General features: G+C 41.1%; 1 protein-coding gene across 1 annotated transcript in view; it reads left to right on the top strand.

Moving 5' to 3' along the window:
• Positions 1–19149, top strand: part of CNTNAP2 (contactin associated protein 2) — a 2098245-nt gene that overhangs the window by 1714346 nt on the left and 364750 nt on the right. The window contains exon 16 of the mRNA XM_032643309.1: positions 4222–4349. Within this exon, the coding sequence (XP_032499200.1) occupies positions 4222–4349 (128 nt within the window). The remainder of the gene's footprint in view (positions 1–4221; positions 4350–19149) is intronic.

Below are 19149 nucleotides of genomic sequence, written 5' to 3'. Positions count from 1 at the left end.
TGTGGAAAATCCTAGATTGGGATCCAGATAATCTAGATTTGAATCCAGACTCTATAGTTACGAGCTGGTGACCTTGGTCAAGATAAATTCTCTGATTCTCATCAGTAAAATGGGGATAATGATGCCTCTATGGAAGAACTGATTTCAGATTAGATGTTGCATACAAGAAATAGTCTAATATACATAGGTATTCAATGATAGATGCTGTATTGTTACTATTGTTTTCTATGAATTAGAGTAGTGTTCTTTTTTTTTTTTTTTTTAAAGAAGGATATTTATTTATTTTTGCTGTGTTGGGTCTTCGTTTCTGTGCAAGGGCTTTCTCTAGCTGTGGCAAGCGGGGACCACTTTTCATCACGGTGCGTGGGCCTCTCACTATTGCGGCCTCTCTTGGAGGCTCCAGACGCGCAGGCTCAGTAGTCGTGGCTCACGGGCCTAGTTGCTCCGCGGCATGTGGGATCCTCCCAGACCAGGGCTCGAACCCGTGTCCCCTGCATTAGCAGGCAGATTCTCAACAACTGCACCACCAGTGAAGCCCCCATATTTTTTGACACCCTATTTAAAAATTTTTTGAGCACATATTTACAAATAAGTATAAAAGTAAGATACAGGTTCCAGTGAATTAACATTTTATGTTCAATATAAAAAGATAAAGTTTTTAAAAATGATATAAAGTTGTCATTAATAATATCTTCTCTAAAATATTAATAGAAATTAAACATTTTTCCTTTAATTGTTTTAGTAACTGTGATGTGATTAAATACATATTATTTTAAATAATCTTGTATTACCAATTTGAAGATCTGCCTCTCTGTGTTTTTCATTTTGATATTTGACTTTATTGGCTATCATAGTTGAAAAGTACTACCTAAAGGAACATATGACAAACTAGATAAAGGTATATTGCTAAGTGCACCTACTGGATCATGATGTTAATTTCTCAGTTTCATTGACCAGTAATGCAAAGGTTTTGATCAAATGTAGTAAATTTCTATCATCTCTGAATCAGTTTTATTTGCAACGTAACTGAATAATGACCCATTTCAGTATTATAAAATAAGTCCAAAACCCACTAGAACTCTACATTTACAAGATTATTACAAATATTTTAAAATTATGTTTCCAAGTTGTGGAAGTGTGTAGGTGTGTAAATTCTTATGAGGTTATGCAGATATAAATTTTGGCAATAAGATTACATAGCGATTGGTCCAATTTCCAAACATTTGTTTCCAAAATACTCTCATATTAACACAAGATTTGTTATAAAGTAGTCACTTTCTCATTCACTGTAAATGAACCAACAATACCAAGTATCAGGTAAGGATGTTGAGCGTCCTGACACATGACTGCAGGCCACCTCGTGCGACGTCCATCAGAAAGTTAATTATTAATAAGGTTTAAGTTACTTCTCACTGCTAGAGTACATAAATGTTGGCTTAAATGCTTTTTTCCCCACCTCAGAGATATTCTCATGCCCCTTCCCTAACCCTATACTCAACTGTGGGGATAAGTTGTACATTAGGCCACCATGATTGTCAGTGCGATATTTGCTCAATTCCCAGAAGAAAAAGGGGCCCTGATGATTTGGAGCAAGAGTTGGCAAGCGTTTTCTATAAAGGGCCGGATAATAAATATTTTAGGCTTTGAGGGCCATATGGTCTCTATTATAACTACTCAGCTCTGCCAGTGTAGCCTGGAAGCACCATAGACAATATTGTAAAAAAAAGTTAAATTAAAAAGTGACTTTATTTCAGTAAAACTTTATTTATGGACACTGACTTTGAATTTTAGGTAATTTTCACATGGCACAGAATATTATTCTGCTTTTGCTTTCTTTTCAACCATTTAAAATTAAAAAAAATAGGACTTCCCTGGTGGTCCAGTGGCTAAGGCTCCACGCTCCCAATGCAGGGGGCCCGGGTTCCATCCCTGGTCAGGGAACTAGATCCCACATGCCGCAACTAAGAGTACGCATGCTGCAACTACAGATACCGCATGCTGCAACTAGGACCTGGCACAGCCAAATAAATATTAAAAAAAAAAAAAAAAAAAAAAGCTTATGGGCCATCACAGAAAAAGCGACAAGATGAATGGTTCTCAGGACTTAGCTCACAAATCCCTGATCTAGAGTCAGTTAATTCTAAGTGATTATGAACTTGTAGAGAATCTCGGCCTGAAGTTCCACAGGAATGCACGTTACTCTACTAAGTTGTCAAATCACAGTATGTTATTAATGGTGCTTTCATTTATTGTCCCTTTAAGAAACATTAAATATCAAATTTAATAGCAAAGACTTTCTTCCCTCTCTAACATGATTTTAACTGATAGAAGTTCTAATATAAGGAGTTGGGTTTACAAATGATTTGAGGCTGGGTCACCAGTAGCTGCAGTGTCAGTAAGAATCACAGTGCTTTTCTGCATGATCTTAGTTCTCATATGATTAAAAAAAATTTTTTTTTGGACTTCCCTGGCGGTCCAGTTGTTAAGATGCCACACTTCCACTGCAGCGGGTGAGGGTTCGATCCCTGGTCAGGGAGCTAAGGATCCCGCATGCCATGTGGCAGCGGCCCAAAAAAAAATTTTTTTTTAAACTTTATCTTGGAAACTCATTGAAATAACTAAGGCAGTGGAAAATACACTTGTTTGCGGTCCACTGGCTAAATTCTGTGACTCCTTCCTGGGTTTCTTTGGGTCCTGACACATGAAGGAGCATATGTTCAGTGACTTTCTAGAAGGTCAGAGGAGCAAGTAACTGCTCCTAACAGCATAGCCTTTTAGAGACAGGTTTGCAAGTTGGTTCTCCTCAATTCCCTGCAAGAGATGCAAATGACAGATCTTTAACCTGATTATTGAGCTCTCTCCCTCATTCTTCTTTTGTTTTTAAATTAATTTTTATTGAAGTATATCTGCTTTACAATATTGTGTTAGTTTCTACTGTACAGCAAAATGAGTCAGCCATACATATACAAATATCCCCTCCCTTTTGGACTTCCTTCCCATTCAGGTCACCACAGTGCATTAAGCAGAGTTCCCTGTGCTATACAATATGTTCTCATTAGTTATCCATTTTATACACAGTATCCATGGTGTATATGCGTCAATCCCAACCTCCCAATTCCTCCCAGTGCACCCCCCGCCAACTTTTCTCTCATTCTTCTATCATCCAAAATCAGTTTTCTCTCCTGTGATCAGTTGTACATACAATTTCAAAATTCTTATTTACATTCAGGCTGATCAGTGCACAAAATCATGCAAAAAGATAAATTTGTGGAATGACCTTAACACTGATTTGTGCCTCCCAGTCATCTAGCCCCACATGAGGGGATCTCTTGGCCACAGCAGCACAAAAAGAGGGTGAGGGGATAGGAATCTCCTATTAAGGTGAAATCTGTGCCACGTGGTAACTCACCTTGGTTCCATCCCTAAGAACATCTCCTATATTTCTGTGCTTCATCCTAGAATCAATACTTTACAACTAGCCTTGCCCTCTTCCTCTGTTTAGGGTGGGTATAGGGTTGAGTTAGGAGACCTGAAACAAGACAGATATAGAATAAACAGGAGAACAAATCTAAGAGAAAAGCCAAATTGGGCTTGCATCTCAACTCCACTCCTCATTAATAATGGAAGTAGACACTTAGTGAGCACCTGCTCTGTGTTCCAAATGTTGCATAAACATTTTCAGTTGTTAAAATAAACAAGAAGAGATGAAGGACCTGAAAGTATCTCTTATTTAGCTGATGCACAACAGGGAAGAAAGCCTCTGAAGCAACTGCTTCAAAGCAATTAAGGAGACAAGGGAGTTTTTTAATAGGGTTTTGTTTCTAATTTTATGCAAGAGATCAGGTTGGCTTTGTTGAACTTTTGATTCCCTGAGAGCAGCAAACTCTGCATGCATGCTCAGCATTTGATGTGTGTACTTCAAGCAACATGGTAGTCTACACTCAACCTGAAATAGCATGCTGTGTATTGGTTGTGACTCCCTGGAAATCAGGGTGTCAGTTTTGTTTTCCAGAAGGCAAAGCAGTCACAGTTGCTTCTGAGCCATGAGCTGTGAAACCACCCAGTGGAAGAGAGGGAACAACTCTAACTGTGGTTCTACTTAGTGCACCTCTGAGCATTTATTGGAATGTGGTCAATTGTTAGACAACTTAAACAATGATCAAAAAAGACATGTTTCTAACTTAGCCTCCTCATGCTTTTCTGTCTTTCCCTGTGATTCAGGAGGAAGGATGCTGGCTTCTTATCCTACAAGGATCACCTGCCAGTAAGCCAGGTGGTGGTTGGAGATACTGACCGGCAAGGCTCGGAAGCCAAACTGAGTGTGGGTCCCCTGCGCTGCCAAGGAGACAGTAAGTGTGCCCGTAGCTGGGGCTGGCACCTCCTTACCAATTTTAAATAGTGTTTCCCAGCAAACGCGAGGTTGGCGGAAAACAGATTGCTGTTGGATATAAACAGAGCCAAACGGAGGGCTAGGCAGACCTTAATACACAGAGGAGGGCAGCAAGCTGTAAGTCTCCAGTACAGGAGGCTAGATATGGGCGTAAAATGTGGCTATCCATCTTTCTTGTATATTCCTATGTAACAAATGTGACTACCTAAGTTTATGGTGACACAAGTAGCAATGCTAACAGCATAAAAGCAGCACTCAACAGCTGTGATTGCAGAGTGCTGCCGTTAATGCCATTAGCATAACTATTTATATCACCGGAAACTGAGTTTACGGTGATATAAATAGTAGCATTAGGGCTTAATGTATCATTGTAAACCTGGATTATGGTCACATAAAGTTGGACATTAGTGCTATCAAATTTCACCATCATCAGAGCTTGATGGTCCCTTGTAAGCCAAAGAGTGTTTCTGTAACTACATCTTGCTTTCAAGATTGGGCACCACAGAGAGGAATTTGGGGCTGTTGGCAGTCAGGGAGTTAGCCTGATGGTCCCACCTAATTAAGGGTACCATTAGGATTTTATGTTGTTTGATGCCCTTCAGTGTGCTTTATGCGTAGTCGGAGGGGACTGGTGACAGGCTGCTATGGGGATTCTGCAGTGAGCATCCTGGGTGTCATTTCCCTTCTCCTCTTCTGCACACATGATTTGGGCAGCTCTTCCAGGAGTATGCTTTTGTGATTGTGTGCTAGGCATCAGGAGACTAGATTCTGTTCCCTGAGTAGCTGACTTGTCAGAAGACCTCAGGCAAACTCCTCCTTTTTCTCTGCTGTGGTGCTCAGAATACCACCTGCATCCCAGCTCCTCCTGGGGAGGCCATAAAGATTTTAGTGCCTAGATCTGGATTCCTCCTAGCAAAGCATTCTGTCAGATGGAATGTTATTACCGCTTCCATAAATCAAGGGAGAATTCGACCTACTCAATGTAATAAATTATCGCAAACACTCAAAGAGGTGTCCTAAGGAATGGAATGATGCATGCTCAGCTGTTTACTACTTAGTACATCAAGGCTGTCAGCAATTAAACCATGCAGTGTTCCTGATACAAAAGAGATGGAGTTTGTAGTGATTTTTCCCTTCTTACACAGAGAAAATGAAAATGCTGTCCTTAAAAGGAAACTGGTCAGAAGAGCTTTGTCATGCATTTATTAAACAATAATACTTCCTTTGACTAGCTTAGTAGAGCTGTGCAATAAGAAATTTTGTTTCGACTGCTTAAGAAAAGATATTGACATAAAATAATAATATATATGCCTTTTTAAACACATATTTTGAGAGATGGACTATAGTGTCACTCTCCAAATAGGCAGGTTCTCATGGGTTATCTAATGAAAATCAGTTTCATTATGTCATAATTACTCATTAATGTATAAAGGTAAAGTAGTTCTCACTTATCAATTCTAATTCTAAAGTTAGCCTTAAATTAGAGAAAGGGTTCCCATTAAGTAATGGATTAAGTCAATATAGTTATACAGTCCCACTTCTGCAAATTTTTTTTACCACTCTTAAAGAGTCCAGGTACTTTAAATAGTATATGTGGGAGTGTATTAACAGTTTATAGTTAATATTAGCATGTTTTCTCTTAATAAATCAGTCCTCAGGAAGAATTTATTATGTGTCTGCTATTTGTCTAGCACTTTACTAGGTACTCTGGTGAGTTAAAAACAGAATTTCAAACCATGTTTTGAGAAATGCACATTAAAAAGTATTGGAAAACATAAAATGTTTTATAATTTAATAGACTTGTGATCTAAAATTATTGCAACTGGTGCTCAAGAAAGGAGTGATAAATAGTATATTTCAGGCAGACTTTATATTTAAATAGAGAAAATAGGAGAAGTATGGTGGTCAGTGTTCATTTGCATTTCTTTCCCAAGGCTGTTGCTCTTAGAGACATTCTTGGGACCAACTGATAGACGAAGAGCTATCCTGTTCATTGACACTGCATGGCCTCAGGATTCTTGTAGCACTGCAGCTTCAAGACTTAATCTGTATTTTACCTGATACTTCATGAAAATAAAAGCTCAGTCAATTTTTAATTGCAATTATGTGGAATATTTCTGTGTCCAAGAGAAAGAGAGAGAGAGAGAGAGAGAGATCTTCGTTTTTTGTAGGCAACCGGCAGTATTATATACCTCATACCTGAATTGCCAGGTAGTAGTTAGCAGTTTTGATGCTCACCTTCCTTTTAAGAATGTTCTAACGTGGACACAGTAATGATAAAGTGTCTACATCATAGCATTTTCCAGATTTTACACATGTATGGTGTCCTTGGATACAGCCCCCTGCGAGGTAGGTAAGGTAAATATTAGCCTTTCTGTTTCACAAATGAACAAAATATTTCTTTTAAAGTGTCATCTACGCAACAAATTTCCATGCCCCCTTTGGCTGCTTCTGGGAGTCTCCCAGAGGAAAGACAGAGCAGAGAACATAACCAGCTTTCTCTGCATGAGGTCAGGCTTGTTTCCCCGACTCCATTCTCATCCCTGAGTCAACAGCAGAAATTAAATTGTTTGAAAAGTATTTCATCTGGGTCTCTCCCCACCCACGTCCAGTTACCAACACAGCATGAATGTTGGGGGGATTAGATTCCAATTTGTATAAGTTAAAAAGTGGTATCATGCATATATCCTGTTGTTTGCAGAGATTAACTTTGTGTCATTTACTGAAGTCTGTGCAAAGGTACAGTTTAAAAAAACCAAATCCACTGTTGAGAAATGTCTTTCTCTATTTGAGGAGTGGAATGATGACAGCCCTCGCAAGCTGTCTCTTGAATTAGGTCTGGTTCTACCTCCCAGTCTTAGAGAATGAAACAGTTTTTGTGGGCTCTGACCAACCGTTTCGGCAGTTTCAGTTGATTTCATCATGCCTGCTGAGTTTCATTTTTACTTTGATTCATCTGAACTCAGACCCATAAAATCAAAATGCTAAGAAAATCAGTGAGTTCCAGACCTGCTGCATTTCCCATATAGCACTGTAAAATGCTTATGCCCTTATACTTTTGGGTTTTTTTTTTCAAACATGTTCAAATGGAAGTCTCAAATCTAAAACTGCAAGTGTGACTGAGGATGGATGGTTAGCTAAGATAAAAAGTGAGGTAAAATGACAAATTACCCCCTTAAACCATGCGTACTCGCCTAGGAGGAAACAAGAGAGCTATTTAGAGGACCAAAACGGCTGACAGAGAAGAAATTGTTTTCAAATTTAAAAGTATAATTGTTCTTGGACGGAGTTGCTAAACTTCTATGGAATTAGTTCAAAAACAAACTATTTTGGGTTTTGCAGGTAGGAATCTTTTTTGTACTATATATAGTGACTATGATTAATTGTAGAAAGTATTTGCTAGATAATTGTTTTATTCTCGACCATATAAGGTAAAGATTTCCCATATCTCCTCTAGGGATACAGAGACTTTAAACAATTAATTAGGAGCAAGTTTGCTACAAAGGCAAGTGTTTTTAATATACTTGGGTAGAAACAATCAGGAAAACATGTTACTCAAGGACCGCTGAGTCCGTGCCTGAAACCCGCCCTGGCTGTCAGCATGGCCGGACTGGAGTCATGGTGGGCGTTTAAGATGAAAATTCAAGTTCTTAGAGCTACAGAGGTGACTGAGAGGCCAAGAAGAAAAGGCAAGGCAGAACGCATCCGGTTCAGGAGCACTCAGAGGACAGAGACAAAGCTGAGAGTGAAAGAAACACAGATGATGACAGCATTTCATCCAAACGACATTGGCCTTTTATCCTTTGGGAATGAAATCATATGTGCCCGAGATATATAAAGGCCACCCTGTCTTTACTGTAAGACTTTTACAGACCAGGGCCATCACCAGCCATTCCCTTACCAGGGAAGGCAAGGCAATGACTATATCTACATGTTGTTTCTCCCAGGATAAGACAATTTCATTGGGAGCTCAAATGAGTATCATTCCCCATAGGATGGACCCAGGGGCACACACAGGCCACACCGTCTCCCAGTGTGAGACACACTCAGTGCCGCTTAAGAGGACTAGACAAGGAGAGAGGGGCAGCTGCTCATCTGGGCTCAGGAAGCGGTTTTGATTGTGCAGAGGAAGCCGCTCCCCGGGTTCCAGAGAAGAGTAGACACTTTGCGTATCCCCCTTTTCTTCGCTGCTTCAGGCTTGGAAGAGCCGAGAAAGGGAAAGGGCCCAGCATGCAGGCTGTAAGCCATGCACTTTATATTCATCTTCTCTCTTGATTCTCCCAACATCCTGTATGCGGTGATAGCTTTGTATTTTGTACCAATGAGAAAACAGAATCCGACTTATTAGATGGTTTGCCAATGAGTTTCAGAGCTGGGGCCAGAAGAACCGTGTGGTTCCAGAGCAGATGCTCACGTTCTTTTCGTTTCCCCATTTCTTCCCGTGAAATGTAGATGTATGTACTTGCGTCAAGTACAGCTAAAAGCAATCACAAAGAGTCACAACGTTCTAGCGGTGGAAGACTTAGATATCAGACAGTACAAACATCTCATTTTACAGACGAGGGAACTTGGGTATGGGGAGGTTAAGTGACCGACCCAGGGGCTCCCAGCTGGTTTATGGCAGAGCACAGGGAGAGAGTTTGACACAAGCCTTCATCTTTAGTAATTCCCTGTGGCCAAGATGAATGTTGAGATCTGAAGAGGAAGCTTTGACCTGGAACTCTGACCCTGGGTCCCTGCCCATCAACAGCCAAGCAGAGCAATAAAGTGGTGCGAGCTCTTAATCTTGCCCCACTGTGGGATCAACTGTCTGGAAACCCTGATAGAAAACTCACAACCATAGGGATGAGGGGTCAATGACAGAAAGTTAGTGACTTCTTTTTTGTGTGTGTTTTGTTTTTACTTTGAGTTCTAGGCATTTTTTTGGCCGATAGTAGCCAACAGGGAAAAAACAAAAAACAAACCACCCACAGTTATGTGTAGAAGCCATTAACTTCTATTTTTTTTCTTAATGCTCCAGCCTCTGCTGCTATTGCCATAGGCTACTACCGACTGAGAAGCCAGAGTGTCTCTTAAGAACAAGCAGAAATAGTGAAATTTTCAGGATCAAAACCTAGGCTGATTCCCATTAAAGGACTGAGCCGTCTGGGCACATCTAAGGGCAGCTCCAGTGACACAGGCAGCAGAGGCAGAAAGAAGGAAGCCTTCCCTTTGGTCTTCCAGACTCCAGAGTGACTTTAAACGGTTAGAAGTGGACAGCGCCCCTGAAAAGAATCAGCTCTTTCATATTATTTGGCCACGCAACGTTAGCTGCAAACTCACTGTAGAAATGGGAAGTAAAATTAGTTACAGTTGGGGGGTAGTATTTCTATTTTACAATAGATGAATATAAAGTGCATGGCTTTCAAATACTGCTTGTATTTAGAGGAATCATCACATCCCACAGAGGAGATCTGCCTGGCTGAGTGAGTCTTGCTTCCTTGGTGTCCTCTCCCTGGGTGCCCATCCTTTCCCTGAACTTGTCACAGGATCCCAGGTACCGGAGAGACTTTGTTCTGTAAATTGAATCCCCACCATTGGGTTCCGCTGCTGAACTTGCCAATTGATCTCTCCAGACTTTTGCAGAAGAGAGTTAGGCTTGCTCCTTTGGCTCTAAGAATTCCTGGTGTGGAACGTGTTTGGAATCAAGAAAAATGCTAGGTGAAACAGTTTCTTACCTGTCCAGGATCTGCTCCTAGGATCTAATTCAACTTAACAGCCTTTACTGAGAAAAATGGGACATGGCTCCCATCCTGGATCAGTTTATATTATATCAAGGGTGAAAATTCTGACAAAGTGGAGATTTGGAGGGAAGCTTGGATTCTTAGTGGGAGCTTGAAAAAAGTATGGCGGTCTTGAGTGGCAGTGCTTTACAAACTGTAATGTGCTCAGAAATCACCTGGGGATCGTGGTAACATGCAGATTCTGATTCAGGAAGTCTGGGCCAGGACTCGAGATGCTACTGCTGCTGCCACTGGCCAGTGGACCACACTCTGAGTAGCAGCGTTATAGAGCAGCACTGTGAATAGCATAGACTTTGGAACCACACACATCTGCCTCCAAATCCCAACTCCCTCCCTCACCAGCCATGTGCCTTTGAACCGGTTCCTTAACCTCCCTGGTCTTCCACTTCCTGCTCACAACCTTCTCTCAGCTGCAAATGAGAATAATCGTAACTGCATCGCTGCAGTGCTTCTTTTAAACTCCAATTCCCCGCAGCCTTGCACACAGTCAGTGCTCTCTGGTTGTTATCACCACCATTATTATTACCTTTGTTCATTATGGAAAGAGTGACAGGCTTGGTATCAGAAAAGCTCTGCCCACCTCCCTGTCCTGTATCCCACTGTCTTTACCCTCGACTCTACCTATTCTTAGAGAAGACCTGCCTTGTCTCACAGCTGAGAGTTGGCGCCCAGCCAGCAGCCTCCTTCCTGATTGGGAGGTGGTGGCCACAACCTCTGCTTAGAGCTCAGCTACCTTTGCTGGGCTCCCAGGGTGATGATGTCTGTCCATGCAAACAACCCTCATTTCCTTCTCTCTGGTCTCCTTCGCTGGAAGCAGTTGGAAACCACCCCCTTTGCTTGCTGCCATCTTTGGAAACGGCCCTTGGAGAACCTGGAGGACCCTAGCAAAATGCACAAAGAGCCCAATAACATACACAGCACTCGCCGTTCCCCATGACGGCCACAGAAGGAGCCTTTCGTCCAAACAGGGAGTCAGCTAGCCTTTCCTCTAAAAGACCAGACAGGAAGTATTCTAGGCTTTGGGACCATACAGGCTGTTAGAACCACTCAACCCTATAGTGTGAAAGCTGTCGTAGACAATATGTAAACAGATGGACATGGATGGTTACAACAAAATATTACTTAGAGAAACAGGAAACAGACTGGATTTGGCCTGAAGGCCATAGGTTGCTGAACCTCTGACCTAGAGTTTAAAAATTTTTTGGAAAAATGTGTAGGACTTGAAAAATGTATGGAATTATGGCAGAATATTTTGCTGTTTTAATGCAGATTTTAGCCAGTTTTCAAACTCGGTCACAGTAACCTTCCAATTCATCCGCTGATGATATTGAGCAAGGATTCGCCTCCCCTTCTGCTACATTGTCTTTCTCCACGCACACTCAGATTTCAGCCTAGATTATACAGTAGCTTCTATATATACACTCAGCATTGATATGAGGCACTGTGTGAATATAAGGAAGTACAAACTACATTTCTTGCCCTCAAAGAGCCTACAAAAACATTGGCAATCAAGACACAAACACTGCAGGGCTCTCCTGGTGGCGCAGTGGTTGAGAGTCCGCCTGCCGTTGCACGGGACACGGGTTCGTGCCCCGGTCCGGGAAGATCCCACATGCCGCAGAGCGTCTGGGCCCGTGAGCCATGGTCGCTGAGCCTGCGGGTATGGAGCCTGTGCTCCACAATGGGAGGGGCCGCAGCAGTGAGAGGACCACGTACCGCAAAAAAAAAAAAGACATGAACACTGCAGACTGAAGTTCACATTCACCACCGTAATCGTTTCTCCACCTATTATCCAGAGTGACTTTTCCAAGCGGTGAATCAAATTACAGCACTTTTTGACTTATAACCAGCTGATAACTTCCCATCACTCTTAAAACGCCAACCCTTTACCACATGCTACAAGGCTACTTCGTGTGATCTGCCCCACCCACCGGTCATCCCCACTTCTTCCATTCCATCCCCACTGGTCTCATATCTCCAACGTGCTCTGCTTGTTACCACCTCCAGAACTTTTCCTGGTGGTTTCCTCTGCCTGGAACTTTCTCCCCATCGAGGCTCAGCTGGGCTGCAGGTCTCAGCTTCGATATTAACTCTTCCAAGAGAGCTTCCCTGCCCACTCAGCTAACAGTCACCCACATCTCACCACTCCCCATAGAATTGACCACAGTCTGAAATTCTCTCTGCAATGCTACGACACGACCCCTAACATGAACTGCCCGGAGTCAGCATAGATTTCAGTCCCTAAGAAGACGGCCTTTTCTTTAGACCGCAGCTGCAAGTTTAGAGGGGGTTCCCAAGCCACCTGCTCTTCTGACCAACTGACTACAAATTTGGGGGTTCCCAGTATCTCCTCAGGACCAAAAATTTACCAGGATGACTCGGAGAAGTCAGGAAAGCACAATACTTAAGATTACAGTTCTATTATCAAAGATACAAATCCGGACTGGCTGAATGAACTGATGCACAGGGTGAGTTCTGGGAGGGTTTCAAATGCGGAGTCCCTATGTCTTCTCCTCATGGAATGTGGACACATCACCCGCTCAGGCTATCAGTGTGTGTCACTAACCAGGGAAACTCACGTCCACTTCAGATGTCTAGATTTTTTACTGGGGTTTCATTATGTAGGCATGATTCAGTAAGTCATTGGCCACATGATTGAATTCAATCTCCATCTTCCCTTCCTTCTCCTCCCTGGAGATAGGGCTGATATATCCTGGTTCAAAGCCCCAACCCCCTAATCCCATGCTTGGTCTTTTGGGCAGGGCCATTCGCCATCATTTTTTTTTTTTTTTTTTTTGGCGGTACGCGGGCCTCTCACTGTTGTGGCCTCTCCCGTCGCGGAGCACAGGCTCTGGACGTGCAGGCTCAGCGGCCATGGCTCACGGGCCCAGCTGCTCCGCGACACGTGGGATCTTCCCGGACCGGGGCACGCACCCGTGTCCCCTGCATCGGCAGGCGGATTCTCAACCACCACGCCACCAGGGAAGCCCCATTCTCCATCCTAAAAAGTATCTAGGGGCCCACCATGAATAACAATGATACTCCTATCATTCAGGAAATTCCAAGGGTCTAGAAGCTCTTTCCCAGGAACTTGGGACAAAGGCAGGATAAATTATCCATTGCACAAGCAGCTCTTTTCTCTGTGAATTTGCATTATTTTTGTCCTCACCCCCAACGGTAGGTGGAAACTCAGGCAGAGATCTAAACCCTGTACAAAGGCAGTGCCTGCCACATTGAGAAGCTCAAATATGTGTTCGTTAAATGAATATGAATGGTTAAATAACCACAAAAGATTTAAATAAGCATTTCAGGCTAACAATGAAGGTAGTGCCACAAGGCACTTCATGATAAATTGCAGAAAACTTGCAGAGACAATAATTGCTATAGAGGTCCAAGAGAGGAACTGTCACTTCATTTATATGCACAACTATTTTTAACCTCAGTAAGGTTTTTGCACATTTATTCATCTTAACTAAATGAAAACTTTTATTCCTTTGTACCTTGAAAACCCCTTGAATCCGATGATTATCTTCAAATTAAGGATTTAAAAAAAAAAACCTTTTTTGCTAAGTTTCTGTATTTTCTCTGGCATTTCTAAATCAGGATGCACGTGAAGTATTAAATTTATAGAACTCATTGTTTAATCTAAATTAGATTAACACCCCTGGCCCTTCGGAGATCCAAGCGGACTGTTCCACACTTTTGTTTATCTGTATCTCTAGGTTATTACTGACAAAATTACAATTAGTCAGTATTTCAAACCTATTGTTAGGCTGCTAAGCTATGAGCTATAAACTACCTCACTCTGATATAATTAAAACTGTGTTCCAGTTCACGTATTTTATGATACCTACCTGGCTTTTCATAAAGCTTCTTTTCACCATCTGAACTACATGCAGGCCTAGCAAACTCAGGAACTTTATTGAAGCAAACTTTTAATGTAGCCTCTTCCTGAAGTTTGCTGATAGTTCCAGAGCAGCAGTCTTTACAGTCAACTGGATTAAAAAAACAAAACAAAACAAAACCTGTACTAAACTATTGCAAACATTGTGTAAGATTGCATTAGTGTCATTAAAATAAATCCTAATTCAAAACTCACCAGGTATACATATATAAAACAGTACATTTTAATTTTTATACACCTATTGGCGTGGTAAACAGCTCCATGGAACTAGATTTAAAGTCCCAAATTAAAAAGAAAAGGGACATTGGTTCAAGATGGCAGCCTAGAAGGACGTGCACTCACTCCATCTTGCGAGATCACCGGAATCACAACTAACTGCTGAACAGTCATCAACAGGAAGACACTGGAACTCACCAAAAAAGATACCGCACATCCAAAGACAAAGGAGAAGCTGCAGTGAGACTGTAGGAGGGGCGCAATCACAATAAAATCAAATCCCATAACTGCTGGATGGGTGACTCACAAACTAGAGAACTCTTATACCACAGAAGTCCACCCACTGCAGTGAAGGTTCTGAGCCCCACATCAGGCTTCCCAACCTGGGGTCCAGCAACAGGAGGAAGAATTCCTACAGAATCAGACTTTGAAGGCTAGTGACTCACTGTGGGGACAAGGACACTGGCAGCAGAAGTTCTACGAAGTACTCCTTGGCATTAGCCCTCCCAGAGTCTGCCATTAGCCCCACCAAAGAGCTTGTAGGCTCCAGTGCTGGGTCCCCTGAGGCCAAACAACCAACAGGGAGGGAACACAGCCCCACCCATCAGCAGACAAGAAGATTAAAGTTTTACTGAGCTCTGCCCACCAGAGCAACACCCAAATCTACCCACCACCAGTCCCTCCCATTAGGAAGCTTGCACAAGCCTCTTAGATAGCCTCATCCACCAGAGGGCAGACAGCAGAAGCAAGAAGAACTACAGTTCTGCAGCCTGTGGAACGAAAAACACATTCATAGAAAGATAAACAAGATGAAAAGGCAGAGGGCTATGTACCAAATGAAGGAACAAGATAAAACCCCAGAAAAACAACTAAATGAAGTGGAGATAGGCAACCTTCCAGAAAAAGAATTCAGAATAATGATAGTGAAGATGATCTAGGACCTCGGAAGAAGAATGGAGGCAAAGATCGAGAAGATGCAAGTAATGTTTAACAAACACCTAGAAGAATTAAAGAACAAACAAACAGAGATGAACAATACAATAACTGAAATAAAAACTACACTAGAAGGAATCAAGAGCAGAATAACTGAGGCAGAAGAACGGATAAGTGACCTGGAAGACAGAATGATGGAATTCGCTGCCACAGAACAGAATAAAAAAAAAAGAATGAAAAGAAATGTAGACAGCCTAAGAGACCTCTGGGACAACATTAAACACACCAACATTCACATTATAGGGGTCCCAGAAGGAGAAGAGAGAGAGAAAGGACCCAAGAAAATATTTGAAGAGATTATAGTCGAAAGCTTCCCTAACATGGGAAAGAAAATAGCCACCCAAGTCCAAGAAGCGCAGAGAGTCCCAAGTAGGATAAACCCAAGGAGAATCACACCAAGACACTTAGTAATCAAATTGACAAAAATTAAAGACAACGAAAAATTATTGAAAGCAACAAGGGAAAAACGACAAATAACATACAAGGGAACACCCATAAGGTTAACAGCTAATTTCTCAGCAGAAACTCTACAAGCCAGAACAGGGTGGCACGATATATTTAAAGTGATGAAAGGGAAGAACCTACAACCAAGATTACTCTACCCAGCAAGGATCTCACTCAGATTCCACGGAGAAATCAAAAGCTTTAGAGACAAGCAAAAGCTAAGAGAAGTCAGCATCACCAAACCAGCTTTACAACAAATGCTAAAGGAACTTCTCTAAGTGGGACACACAGAGAAGAAAAGGACCTACACAAACAAAGCCATAACAATTAAGAAAATGGTAATAAGAACATACATATCAATAATTACCTTAAACATGAATGTATTAAATGCTCCAACCAAAAGACACAGGCTCGCTGAATGGATACAAAAACAATACCCATATATATGCTGTCTACAAGAGACCCACTTCAGACCAAGGGACACAGACAGACTGAAAGTGAGAGGATGGAAAAAAATATTCCATGCAAATGGAAATCAAAAGGAAGCTGGAGTGGCAATACTCTACCAGATAAAATAGACTTTAAAATAAAGAATGTTACAAGAGACAAAGAAGGACACTACATAATGATCAAGGGATCATTCCAAGAAGAAGATATAACAATTATAAACATTTATGCACCCAGCATAGGAGCACCTCAATACATAATAAGGCAAATGTTAACAGCTATAGAAGAGGAAATTGACAGTAGCGCAGTAATAGCGGGGAAGTTTAACACCTCACTCACACCAATGGAGAGATCATCAAGACTGAAAATTAATATGGAAACACAAGGTTTAAATGACACAACAGACCAGTTAGATTTATGATATTTTTAGGACATTCCATCGAAAACAGCAGATTACACTTTCTTCTCAAGTGCACACCGAACATTCTCCAGGATAGATCACATCTTGGGTCACAAATCAAGCCTTGGTAAATTTAAGCAAGTTTAAATCATGTCAAGCATTTTTCTCACCACAGTGCTATGGGATTAGAAATCAATTACAGGGAAAAAAACGGAAGAAACACAAACACATGGACGCTAACCAATACGTTACTAAATAACCTACAGATCACTGAAGAAATCAAACAGGAAATCAAAAAATACCTGGAGACAAATTACAATGAAAGCACGACAATCCAAAACCTATGGGATGCAGCAAAAGCAGTTCTAAGAGGGAAGTTTATAGCAATACAGTCCTACCTGAAGAAACAAGAAAAATCTCAAATAAACAATCTAACCCTACACCTAAAGGAGCTAGAGAATGAAGAACAAGCAAAACCCAGAGTTAATAGAAGAAAATAAATCATAAAGATCAGATCAGAAATAAATGAATAGAAACCAATAAAACAATAGCAAAGATCAATAAAACTAAAAGCTACTTGTTTGAGAAGATAAACAAAATTAATAAACCTTTAGCCAAGACTCATCAAGAAAAGGAGGGAGAGAACTCAAATCAATAAAATTAGAAATGAAAAAGAAGTTACAACGGACACTGCAGAAATACAAAGGATCATAAGACACTACTACAAGCAACTCTATGCCAATAAAATGGACAACCTGGAAGAAATGGACAAATTCTTAGAAAGGTATAACCGTCCAAGACTGAACCAGGAAGAAATAGAAAATATGAACAGACCAATCACAAGGAATGAAATTGAAACTGTGATTAAAAATGTTCCAACAAACAAAAGTCCAGGACCAGATGGCTCCACAGGTGAATTCTATCAAACATTTACAGAAGAGCTAACACCCATCCTTCTCAAACTCTTCCAAACAATTGCAGAGGAAGGAACACTCCCAAACTCATTCTATGAGGCCAGCATCACCCTGATACCAAAACCAGACAAAGATGCTACCAAAAAAAAATTACAGACCAATATCACTGAAGAATATAGATGCAAAAATCCTCAACAAAATACTAGCAAACAGAATCCAACAACACATTAAAAGGATCATACACCATGATCAAATGGGATTTATCCCAGAGATGCAGTCTTCTTCAGTATACACAAATCAATCTGTGTGATACACCATATTGACAAATTGAAGAATTAAAACCATATGATCATCTCAGTAGATGCAGAAAAGCTTTTGACAAAATTCAACACCCATTTATGATAAAAACTCTCCAGAAAGTGGGCAAAGAGGGAACTACCTCAACATGATAAAGGCCATATACAACAAACCCACAGCAAGCATCACTCTCAATGGTGAAAAACTGAAAGCATTTCCTCTAAGATCAGGAACAAGACAAGGATGATTATTCAACATAGTTTTGGAAGTCCTAGCCACGGCAATCAGAGAAGAAAAAGAAATAAAAGGAATACAAGTTGGAAAAGAAGAAGTAAAACTGTCACTGTTTGCAGATGACATGATACTATACATAGAGAATTCTGAAGATGTCACCAGAAAACTACTAGAGCTAATCATGAATCTGGTAAAGTTACAGGATACAAAATTAATGCCCAGAAATCTCTTGCGTTCCTCTACACTAACAGTGGAAGATCAGAAAGAGAAATTAAGGAAACAGTCCCACTCACCATTGCAACAAAAATAATAAAATACCTAGGAATAAACCTATCTAAGGAGGTAAAAGACCTGTACTCAGAAAACTATAAGACACTGATGAAAGAAATCAAAGATGACACAAACAGATGGAGAGATATACCATGTTCTTGGATTGGAAGAATCAATATTGTGAAAATGACTGTGCGCTACCCAAAGCAATCTACAGATTCAATGCAATCACTATCAGATTACCAATGGTATATTTGCAGAGCTAGAACAAAAAATCTTAAAATTTGTATGGAGACACAAAAGACTCCTAATAGCCAAAGCAGTCTTGAGGGATAAAAACGGAGCTGGAGGAATCAGACTCCCTGACTTCAGACTATACTACAAAGCCACAGTCATCAAGACAATATGGTACTGGCACAAAAACAGAAACATAGATCAGTGGAACAGGATAGAAAGCCCAGAGATAAACCCACGCACCTATGGTCAACTAATCTATGACAAAAGAGGCAAGGATATACAATGGAGAAAAGACAGCCTCTTCAGTAAGTGGTGCTGGGAAAACTGGACAGCTACATGTAAAAGAATGAAATTAGAACACTCCCTAACACCACACACAAAAATAAGCTCAAAATGGATTAAAGACCTAAATGTAAGACCGGACACGCTAAAACTCTTAGAGGAAAACATAGGAAGAACACTCTTTGACATAAATCACAGCAAGATATTTTTTGACCCACCTCCTAGAGTAATGGAAATAAAAACAAAAATAAACAAATGGGACCTAATGAAACTTAAGAGCTTTTGCACAGCAAAGGAAACCATAAACAAGACGAAAAGACAACCCTCAGAATGGGAGA

The sequence above is a fragment of the Phocoena sinus genome, chromosome 9 (genome assembly GCF_008692025.1).
Source record: "Phocoena sinus isolate mPhoSin1 chromosome 9, mPhoSin1.pri, whole genome shotgun sequence".
NCBI classification, from domain to species: Eukaryota; Metazoa; Chordata; class Mammalia; order Artiodactyla; family Phocoenidae; genus Phocoena; species Phocoena sinus.
Note: the sequence above shows the minus strand (reverse complement) of the source record. Positions and strands in the feature narration are given on the sequence as shown.